The sequence below is a fragment of the Peromyscus eremicus genome, chromosome 12 (assembly GCF_949786415.1).
Source record: "Peromyscus eremicus chromosome 12, PerEre_H2_v1, whole genome shotgun sequence".
NCBI lineage: Eukaryota > Metazoa > Chordata > Mammalia > Rodentia > Cricetidae > Peromyscus > Peromyscus eremicus.
Genome location: NC_081428.1, coordinates 64,869,458 through 64,881,571, shown reverse-complemented (window position 1 = coordinate 64,881,571; position 12,114 = coordinate 64,869,458). Strand labels below are relative to the sequence as shown.

General features: G+C 44.1%; 1 protein-coding gene across 2 annotated transcripts in view; it reads right to left on the bottom strand.

The window, feature by feature from the left end:
• Window positions 1-12,114, bottom strand: part of Atp13a4 (ATPase 13A4) — a 125,496-nt gene that overhangs the window by 77,806 nt on the left and 35,576 nt on the right. For both annotated transcript variants that reach the window (XM_059277258.1, XM_059277259.1), the window contains exon 2: window positions 71-244. In XM_059277258.1, coding sequence (XP_059133241.1) covers window positions 71-244 — 174 coding nt within the window. The remainder of the gene's footprint in view (window positions 1-70; window positions 245-12,114) is intronic.

Here is a 12,114-nt window from a genome sequence, read left to right as displayed (position 1 = left end):
CCTGGGAGACATCTTAAAACCCAGTATCCAAAAAAAGGGACACGATCTACAAAAACAGATGTATACTTACAGTTGTCTTCAGCAACACAACATCTGCTTCTTGCAGGGAACATGGGACACAATTTGCCCACACATGCCAAGCTGGTCTCCAGTAAAACACCAAAGGGAGGATTCCGAGAGAGAAGATGGATCCAATGAGACAGAGAGCTTTCCGACAGCCTTGAGTCCGGTAGCCAAATATTTCCTGAAATAGAACAAAAAGGATTCCAAGTGTTGGTCAAACTTGGAACAAACACTACTTTTAGGGATGAAATGGAGGTAGGGAGTGAATGGTCTGGTGAGGGAAGACAGGCATGGGAGGAGAGAGGGTAGAAAGAATGAAGTCAGATTCCTGACCAAGAAGTTTCAGATGTGATTCCTGACCTCCAAGAAGGAACCTTTCAACCAGGAAAGGCAATGTCAAATCACCAAGCTACCCTGGGCTACACATTATCCTGGGTGCTCAAAGATATGATCTTAAGTCTCCCCAGTCACCCCTACTCCTGTGTCATTCCTAAAATGAGATAATACTCCCCTCATTGAACAAATAATGCAAAGGAGCTCAAGACAGCGGATATACTGTCTTGTCCAAAGCCACACATCTAGAAGCTCTGGGGCTAAGTCTTGGGCAAGCCCAAGTCTGTCAGCTACCACACCTAGAATTTGATTCACAATTGTTATAAGCATGACCACAGCCATGTGACAAGCTGTGGATACTAGCAGATGACAGTAGCCACATGATACCAATGACTTCGGGGTTAGCAGCCTCAAGAGTGGTTGAAGCAGGAAACAGGACTTGAATTTAGAGCAGTATTTAATGAAGGAATTTGACCACAGGGGATTAGTGGCCAACTTGCTTTGTGGTTCTGCTGTTTGCTCCGACTCCCTTGTTCAGTAACAAAAGGATTTTCTACCCAAAAGGAAATGCCGTGGAGATCATGTGGTTGTTAAGCAGCTCTTCCATGCTGTGAAGGATGATTACTCCACCCTGAAAAACACACATTAAAAGAGGGATCTCATCTCTGGTATTTGATAATCTAGACAAACTTCCTTTTGAGAACCATCTGGGGCAGAATAGAAAAGCACTACTAGAAGCGAGTGGCCTTGGACCCACAACTGTATGCCACAAAGTCAAGGTAGAACTCACGCTTGTTACAATGGCTGAAATGGAGAGCGAGGGAGTGTGCTGGGTAGAAGCACAACAGGACTGACTGAGGCACTTCATTTTCAGAAATCAGTGTTGCCATTTGCTAGGCATGTGGATATTAATAAGTTATGCAATCCCTCTGTCACCCACAAAAATGGGACAGTGATAGCACAAAGTTACTGTAGGGTGGAAATAACTGAACATGTGTAAGTCTACATCCGAATCTCTCCCACTGCTGCTTTGATGATGATGATGATGATGATGATGAAGATGAAGATGGTGGTGGTGGTGGTGGTGGTGATGTTGATGGTGGGGGAAGTGGTGGTGGTGGTGGTGGTGATGTTGATGATGATGATGATGATGATGATGATGATGCCCCTGATAACATTACTATGACTTGGTCCCAATAGCCCCAACACAGACATGAAACCCTAGGCCCTGATTTACAGGTAATTAGATCCAAGAATTCCTAGTGTTAACCACTGTACTTCTGCTAGTCTGTGTCTTAAGGTAACAACTGCACTGAACATCTGTGGGGTGTTTACCCACCAACCCCACAGTTCCCCAGAGTTTTCTTGAGTACAAGCAGCAGGAAATATTAGATAGAAGGATTTAGATTATGGAGATGAACAGATAGAAAATAAGGTTAGTCTCGAGAGGGCCTGGAACCTATTCCAACAGGCCATGACTGTCTCTGCCCTAAGGCATTTATAGAAACACTGAGGGGTGGAGCAAAAGACCTCCCCCCCAGCACAGCCAAGTGCAAACCATCTCAGACACCTGCACTCAGGCCATGGTCCTAATCATCCTCTCTATGAGGACCTGCTGGGTAAAGCCATGAGGAACCTGAAAACGGGCTCCCAGAAACATCAAACTTGACATCACCAACTTCTCTATCTCGCGTGATGAAGACTACATCAACAGAGGAGGGTCTATGACTCTTGGCTGCAAGGTACTCCAGTGTGTAATTACTAGATTCCTTCCTAGCACACTAGTGCAGTCATGGGAGATGAAGGGCAACTGTCCACGTTATCCAATTCAGTATGACTTTTCTGAAGTGCTCTTAATTCATTTTACAGGGTAGACATCTATCCTGAAGTGGTACCTCCCTCTCTGTGGAAGCTCAAGCTACTGCTTTCCAGCTGCCAAGACCGGACCAGCTCGGCTCCACATCCAACCTGCAGCCATGCTTATTAATCCCACTCTAACCGATGTGCCTCCCTGAGTCCTTCCCATGTCTTCTCCTGGTCCACAGCTTTGCATAGATCAGCTTCTACTCCCCAGACTCGTCATTCTATCACTTTCTAAAAGTAGTGTTTAGATGTTTTCTTATATTGGCAGTGGAGCCCTGTGTCATTTTTATGAGTTACTCTGTGCCAATGTGCCTACCTCTCTGTTAGTGTTTGAAAGTGTCCTCATGTTCATTATCAAGAGAGTAAGCAGAAATTAGTATCTTCCTTCTCTAGTTAAGAAAGCTCAAGTTCAAAGTTATCATACATAATTTTTTTTACCTGTAACTAATAATTACTGAGATCACACTGCTGCAGCTAACAATTCTTGGGCATCTTCAAGTCTCTCTCTAAGCACTTTATAAATATCCTCTTACATAGTTAAAAAAAATTAAATGTATTTCCCAAGGCACAAGGCCCAACACAACTCAAATCTGATTCTGCAACACACAGTAAATAGGGTGAACTGCTGTTTCTAATCGGTCCCTTCTTTCTCTGTCCTTAATTTCAGTTTGACTTAATGTAACAAGTTTGTTAAGTGTTATCCAAATAGCAGACATGTGGACCATGACAGATGTGAAACAATGTCTCTAGTCTCTAGACACTTACTAGGTTACAGGAGGGAAGAGACAGAACTGTAAGGTTAAGCAAAGAGATCCACATCGGGTGGCCCACCCCCTTATCATCCAAATGCGGTCCTGGGCCCTATTGTTAGTGCCATCACTAACCCCAGAATAACAGGAGTAGACAGTGATGCTGGCGAGCCAACCCCATCCATCTCTCTTAGGCTACCCTGGACCCCCTCTGGAGGACACTGCCACTTCCCTGAGTGGCTCATGATCTGTAATACACTGTTAAATTTTCTGTAGAAAGGGTCAAAAATTGTGCACAAGGCATGTTCAATTGTTGCTTGTTGAAATAAGTTAATTTCACTGACTTGAAGTAAATATTGTATGACCAGAGCTATTGACAGACAGGGGTGTAAGTTGTAAAGGTTAGCATGGTACCATCATCGTCATCTGGTACCACTTTGCTTCTTATGTTATGGAGTGTCTGCCACATCTCTGGATATGCTTGAAGCAGTTGTTCTGTTACCCCCCAATTCCCCAACTGCTGTTACCTCTCACAGAAAGAGATTGATGAGCCAAAAACTAACATTAGAAAAATGTCCAAAGAATGCTATACAATAATCAACTCATGGCAGGCTCCAGGCATCACAGAACAGCACTGCATTGCTCTCCTTAACCTCCCACCCATGCACTCTTCCTCACAGAAACACAGAAACACATACACACACCTCACAGGGGCAAGACCCTGCTCTAGAAAGTTCATGAGGCCACCTCAAGCTGATCGTCTGGAGTTCACCCTCAGAAACATATCTGTGGGCCTGACACAGTCAAAGACTTGGTCAATGCAGGATTGTGATGACAAAAAAACATGAAGGTGTAAGTGAGAGTGACATCTGGAACAGGACAGTAGCTATCTCCAAAGAATCTTCCCCGTGTGATGTCGTCCTGTAAGACCCCAACAAGTCCTCAAGGTAGCCCTCAGCCTAGGAGTCCCGGGACCTTCCAGCACACTGACCCCTCATAGGAGGGCTCAAGATCAGCAGATTTCAGAAGCTGAGCATGCCAAAAGAGGGCAATAAACACAGCTGTCATGCCCACCAGGAAAAAAGGTGTGTTAACACCAAGAACATGTCGCTTTCCAATAGCACCATTTCCACAGTCAGGATTTTCCTGTGTCTGGAGTCCAGTGCAAACATGGTTCTTAAAATGGGCTCTGGAATCTTTCTACTACCATCCCTCAGACTGATCATTATGTGTTTCCTTTAAACACATTAATTCATTCAATCATATTACAGTCAAATCATGCTAGCCTAGACACCTTTGCATCTCTCTGCAGACTTCATTAAGCATTTGAAAGCTTTTTTAAAAAATCAAATTTTTAAGACTTTACCTCCCTGAAGATAATCTCTTTCCCCTATTTCCAAACGTTGGGTGTGAAAAGAATGCTTCACTGTAATTTGCACGTGTTGTAGTAGACCGTGTTAAGTGTCTGTGATTTTCTCCTCGCTTCTGCTCTAGGACCTACAAAAATTCTGTCCTGGTAATGTCTCATTTGCTACTCTTAGACAAAGGGAGAATCCCACAGGCTTCTAAGCTAATCTGAAGTTCAGATTCAAGTAAGAAATTCTCACCAAGTACCCTAACCCAGGAATTTGGAGTGGGGGTGAGGAAGCGGGAGGGGTTTTTGTTGTTGTTGCTGTTATTCCTGTTGCTGCTGAATTGGTAAATAGTCTTCAGACTTTAAATTGGTCCCCCAGTTATTTTCACATAAAAATTATTATGCAGACACTGTCTTTTGAAGTACACCCAAAATTGTGAAAATATTATCCCCAGATTCTTACACTGTGAGACTCAGCTGGAGATCACAACAAGATATGCACGAAATAACCCAAACTGTCTAATGAGTGGGGATGTTGTGTTGCAGTCTGCCTACACTGTGGGATTTCAGTCATACATCATGCATGCGAACTTTTAGTGAGAAAAACAGTAGAAAAAGCAGGTGCAAAGGATTACAACGGCATCATAACTTTTTTATACACTTTAAAACAAATTCATTTTAAAGGGGGTAATGAACTCATAGGCAAGACAGTGAGTATTATGTCGGATGATGCAAAATACAGTTCCTAAAGGAAACAGCACTCAGGCTGTTCACTTTACATGTCTGCAATCCCAGTGCTCAGGGAGCTGAGGAAGGAGGATCATAAATTCAAGGGCAGCCTTGATGACAAAACACTATATAAGGTGGTGGGTTCATCACTAAGTTAAGGCAGTACATGAACAAATAACGTAAATATGTCATGAACCAAAGATTATAGACAGTCTAATTATAAATTCCTGGGTTCTTAGGAAGAAATGGGCAAAAAGAACCATCCGGAATGAGAAGAGATGCCCTTTAAGGGAACAAGTGCCTCTCCCACTTCCTGTGGTCCTCGCCAGGCTTTCTTTTCCCTAAGCCATGGCCACATGTCAGTCAGGTCCTGTTTTCACTCTCACTGATTGAAGAGTGTCTTCTCCGCTCACCCTGAGAGCCAATGATTCCCATCAGTAGCTGAAAGTTTTTCTGTGTCCCACCTGGTCCACAGCTGCTCAGACCCAAGCAAACACACAGAGGCTTATATTAATTAAAACTGCTCGACCATTAGCTCAAGCTTACGCCTGACTAGCTCTTAAACTCAGCTCATTTCTGTTCATCTGTATGTTGCCATGTGTTCTGTGGCTTTACCTGTGTGCCATTACATGCTGCTCTGGACAGTGGGCTGCCATCTCCTGACTCAGCCTTCCTCTTCCCAGATTCTCCTTGTCTGCTTATCCTGCCTATACTTCCTGTCTGGCTACTGGCCAATCAGCATTTTATTTATCAGCCAATCAGAGCAACACATATTCACAGCATACAGAACAATCCACAGCACCCATCCAGTCTGATTTTGTTTTCCAGAGGACATGGTCACTCTCAACTTGGTGAATGTTGCTTCTGGAATATAGGTTCCAAAAGCCAGGAATTGTGGGAAGCATCCATGCTGAGGAGGACAACCCTCCTATCCCTCACAGTGGAAAACAGTGCCACTGTTCAAAACCCACACTGTGGACATTTCATTTTCCCCCACCTAACTGAAATTCTTTAGCTTCCACTGCCTATGATGGCATTCTCAGTGCCAGAGAACTGGGATGTTTTCAGTTAGGACTCTACAGAAGGAAAGGATACATACACAATACTGACTACTGCTATGATTTGGATATAGGTTTTTTTTTTTTCTCCCCTAAGGGTTTGTGTGACCAGAGTTTGATTTCTAGGTGGAAGTTTTGGGAGATACGGGAGCCTTTAAGGGGTGGAAAGTAGTGAGCATCCCTATATCATCACAGACATGGCTCAGAAGAGAAACCTGCTTATCTGGAGTGATGGAAACAGCAAGTTGTTACAGCAGCCTGAGCCTGAGCCCAGAATACTCTCTGGCTTCCCGTATCAGCTGTGAGCCTCGTCTGTGGCCACACCACCCTGGGTTACCAGTCTCATTTGATTTCATTCCTAAGCCAGGTTAGACCTGGTTAGCACTTCACTGGGAGATGCAAGCCTTCCCTTCCATGCACAACCCTGATACCTGCCATACGGCCTCTCCTGAGGCTATTATTTCAACCACCAAAACTATGAACCAAATAAACCTGGTTGGTTGGTTGGTTTTTGGTTTGATTTGCTTTGGGTTTTTGTTAATTGGTTTTTGGTTATCAACAGCCTGCCTCAGGTACTTCAGTACTGTGACAAGGGTCAGCTGATGCACACACCATGCTTGGTAGTGGTTACAATACAGTCCAACAGATCAGGAAACTGAGGTGCTGAGGAAGCCAAATGCCCACATGGTTTCCTCTTCCTGCCTGCATGTCTGACCTCACCTAGGCTGCTCCTCCTCTGTCTCACCCGATCCCACCCAAGAACACTGTTTCTAGTTCCTTGAATTCCATGCCCCCATGGCAGCTTCAGTCTCCCCAAGCTACTCGGAATTTCATTTAACCTAATTTCACTTCTCTATTTGGGACGTGGCATGTCCCTGGTTCTCAACTCTATCTGGTCATAGCTCCCCATCACAAGATTACTGAACAAAACAAAAGAACAGCACTTCTGCCAAGCACCAAAACCAAGGAAACCTCATCAAAGCATTTTCATGTTGTACTCTCCAGGAGAAAGTCTTACTCTAGTTCAATTAAAATTGTCTACTACGTCTAGGGCCATGGGTAAGGTATGTATGCCAAAGATAAATCTATCACCCTCAAAGGTCTAGCAGGAGAGAGGATGAATTTTAAAATAGCTATAATTCAGGACAAAAAAAAGTATATTAAGTGTCATATGAAATGCACAAAAGGCAAAATTAGTTTCAAATGATGAAAGATCCTACCACAATGATAATTAGCATAAGCCTTGAAGGAGAATGGCTACTTGAAATTGACTTGGAAGTAACTGGTAGAATTTCAGTAACTGGGAAAGGAGGCTAAGAGAAGGGTCTTCAGGTGGAGGAACGAACCTTCAAAGAAGGTGCTGGGTCTGGAAACATGGAGGACACTTAAGGACAGAATGACAGTTTACGGTATGATAGGAATGTTGTGCACAGTTTAAAAATGCAACTCTGAAGCTGAGCATGAAAGCACACACCTGTAATCCCAGCCCTTGGATGTGAGGTAGGAGGATCAAGAGTTCAAAGACAGCCTGAGCTATGCAGTGAGTTCAAAGCCTGTACTGTATAGTAAGACCCTGGAAGGAGGGAGGGACAAAAGGAGGGAGGGAGGGAGGGAGAGAAAGGCAGATAAAAGGAGGAGAGGGGTGGAAGGGAGGGAGAGAAGGGGAGAAGAGGGGAAGGGAGAGAAGAGGAGAGGAGAAGGGAGGTGAATGCAAGGGAGGGAAGGGGAGGGGAGAGGAGAGGAGAGGAAAGGGGAGGAGATGGGAAGAAGAGATAACTTTAGGTTAGGAAGGATTTAGGGTTCTAAGATGTAGCTATTACTTCATCTAATGGCTACCCAAAGGAAACTTCACTTACAAACTACACCTAGATCTTTTCTGGTCCACAGCCATGGGTGGGCCTTTTGTAGTTGCCCTAAATTTAGCATCCTGAAGCCATCAGGAGCAGAGGTCACGGCCTTATATCAAGAGGTCATTGCATTAGATCAAGGGAATATCCCGACTATAAAGAGGACAGGACAGGTGCGTGTGTTTGGGGCTTTCGTTTCTTTTAATTACTCCATTTCCTGTTCTTAGCCAGGGTTTCTGTCATCCAGGGCTATGAAGACTCTTCCTTGTCTCCCCATTTAGCTGTCCAGAAAGCAATCCGTCCAACCCTTTGGCAGCAGACAAGGTGGTAACAGCCTTACCTGTGGATGATTGTTCACCTAAACGTGGGCTAAAGATGAAAACACAGCTTCTGTGAATAATAACTTCTTCTGTTTCCATCACTCTAAATACATACTTTCCCAAATATCTTCCACCCTCATAACTCTACACAGAAAGTCTCATCAGCCATGGGTCAGAATAAGGAAGATGAGGTTCAGAGAGGCCAAGGGATGTACCTAGAGTCACCCAGCTGGTAGGTACCAGATTCAAATCCCTCTTAATTAAAATTCTTTCTACCTAACAAGCCTGCCTCTCATAAAGATTGGCCCTCCTCCTCCTCAGCCCTCTGATACTGTCATTAGAAGGTGTCACCCAGACAGGGATTGAACACTTGCTGATTGTTCACAACTGAGCTAATGAGTGCACTGCCTGGACAAGTTCTAAGTTCCCCTTAAACAGGTTTTCACAAGCTTCAGACTGCAGAGTGTGGAGAAATCAGCAAGAGGCACTCCACCCAACGGCCACCCAAACCGACGACGACGATGGTTTCTGCAGACAGCGTCCTAATCTCTTGGTCTGGCAGTGCTGGGCAAGAGGTATTTTCTAGGCTTTCCTGTCATGCTGAAATCAAAACATCACTTGCTGGGCATGTCCTTAGCATAACAGGAAATACATTTGATCTTTCTTCCCAGTTCCCGACACAAACAACCAAAACTCTAGAGATTTCCCAAACGATCACAGTGTATGCTTTTATTCTGGTTGGGCCCCTTTCACTGAGATATGAATGTAGGCTTCAGGAAATGCTGTGGTTACTTCAGGGGAGCTTCAGTGTGCGAACTGGTGGCCAAAGGGTTGGAATTTCTGGTCCCACCTCCAGTCTCAGGGGAAGGAGGAAAGGCTAGAGAGTGGATACAAAGCCAATCTTCTCTATGTAGTGCCACCTCCATAAGTACCCAAATGATAGCATCAGAGAGCTTCAGATTGGCAGTCACATGGAAGTACCAAGAGGGTCTCACACCTCAACTCAATGAGGACAGAAGCTACCGGAGGAAGGACCCTTCAAGACCCCACATACATTTTCATCTGGCTATTCATTTTCATTCTTTATAATAACCAAAAAATATTAATAAATAAGTACAACTTTTTCCATAGTTTTGTGAACCATTCTGGTACATTATCAAACATAGATGTTTGGGACATATGGGAGCCACGTGACATTGTATCAAAGACAGACCTAAGGGTGGGAAGCCTGGGGACCTGATACTTGTGACCAGCACCTGGGTTGGAGACACTCTTATCAGACTGAGAATAAAGCCCATGGAGCTTGAAACTAATTTTGGATAAAGTCAGAATTGAATTGAATTACAGGAGAATCATTTGAGTTAGTGAGAAGTAGCCTGGGTAAAGAGAGGAAAAATAGACATATTTGATACCGGAAGTATGAGAAATAGAGAAAATAAAACCCAACACCTAAGAGTCATAAGAAAATAAGAGTGCAGACAGGCCATTACCAGAGGTTGCCACCGAACTAGACAGCCTGCTCCCTGTGCAGGATGCTGACCCAGGACCCACAGGGGGAGGAGGGCGCTGGAGAAAGGCAGCACACACTTACAGGTAATGCTCCTAGTTTACCACTTGTTAGGTTATCATCTGGAAGTGACTCCCCCATCTAAACAAACCAGAGTAAGAATCCCTGTATCCAAAAACTACTGCAGGAATGAAGTGGGATCGAGGGTGTGCCCATGTCATTCAGATGGAATCTGTTATTGTGAGGAAAGTGGACTTAGCGTTGACTGGTAAGTTCTCAGAGACATCTTGGTCAGTTGGTCCCTCCACATCATTCAGATCTCAGCTTTGCTTGCCACAGTCTGGAGCAGCTACCAAGCCATTTCTAGCACATCACTCCTTTCATCTCTAGAAGCCCTTCTCTCCGTCTGATAGTTTTATTTGGTGTGTGTGCATGTCTGCCTGTCTGTCTGTGTGTCTATCTGTGTATGTATGTATCTGTGTGTATATGTATCTATGTGTGTCTCTGTGTGTGTTTGTGTGTATATGTGCCAGTGTGTGTCTGTGTGGTTTTTTTGTGTGTATTTGTGTGTCTATATGTATGTGTCTGTCTGTCTGTCTGTCTGTGTGTGTGTGTGTGTGTGTGTGTGTGTGTGTGTGTGTGTGATGTTACTAAATTGCAGATTTTAAAAGCTCCAAAGAGCTTCCATCTGCCATGTTGGTTGCTGACTCCCTGGCACAAAGCAGACGAGATTCTGCCACACAGCAGGTCTGGAAAAGTTGTAACTGACTAAAGGGCTTGGACTACAATGTAAAGTTTTCAGTCGAAGCAAGCAGACTGTAATACGCCCAGCCTGGACAACAGGCCAGAAGTGATAATCATGTACTAGGACCTGGTGACTGCTTAACAGACATCCAAACCAACTCCACTTTCAGAGAGCAGAACTGAGACCCCCACAAGCATTCTTCAGAAGGGCATAAAGGAGAAAGAAACCAGAGAAGAAATGGTCATCTCCCAAAGTCACTCCAGTACTCTTTAACCAGTGGCAAAATGACCTTGACAACAAACATCATGCCCCAGGATGAGTGTGTCCTCCCCCTGAGCCACCACCGGTCACTTGAGCCAGGAGGACCGGGATGAAAACCTTCTTAGGAGCTCTGCAACGATGACGGGATAGAGATGCTACAGGTCACTGCTCTCTCTGCGTCTGTATCACCGGCTTCCCTGACACACCCACCTCCAGTGGAGCCACTGTCAGATTGCCCAGCTCAAAACAGGGAAGCTATACTCCCAGAATTCACCACAATCATCAACTTGTGCCTGCTCTTTCTTCTTTTTTACCAAACTGCACCCATACCATGAATGTCACCTTGCCGTCCACTGGTTCATGCATTGCTCACCATTTCCACAGCTCAGTCAGTATTTATCTGATATCCAAACTACATTCTGATGTCGGCGGCGGCGGTGGGCTTGTTCACATCCACCACTGCTGCTTTTTTCAAGCTGCTTTGGCATTGTTCTTTTTCTTACACCACATGATAGGTAGTGAGTGGGTGTCTGTAATTATCCATTAAACTCAATGTATTTCATGAACTTTTATATGGCTACACAATGGAATATTGATAGCTACATAATGTGTAGCATTTAATATCCCATATTCCTCTGTAAAGACACTCTCTTAAGATTATTGTACTTCTGATATTCCTTCAACCCAGCTCTTCCCTTGTTCACAGAGCTGACTCACAGAGGATCCAGTCTTCCACAGAAGTTTACATGCCAAGAGCTACACCCTGCTGATTCCAGATGTTCTACAAAGACAACAGAAACGTGACCTCATCTCCAGCTGCTTTTATTTTCATGATTTTCTCTACTTGTTTATTTATTTCAGAATAATTACATTTATTCCCACAGGAAAAAAGTAATCTAAGTTTTCATTTTTGAACTAGTTTTTGTGTTGTTATTTTGTGTTCAGGTGAAAATTTAGATATAATTTTGTGTTAATTAAAGGTTGATTCTAGAGCTGGTGTGGTTGCTCAGTGGGGAAAGGCACTTGCTGTATACTCTTGGCAAACTAAGTTCAATACCCAGACCCATGTAAAGATAGAAGGAGATATAATCAAGTCTACAAAGTTGTCCTCCAACTTCTCTACATGCAACATCACATATGCACACACACCTACACACACATGTGGACATACATATCAAACACACACACACACACACACACACACACATACACACACACACACACACACACACACACAATATGGCTTTTAAAGTTTGACTCTAAACCACACAGAATAAGGTATTTC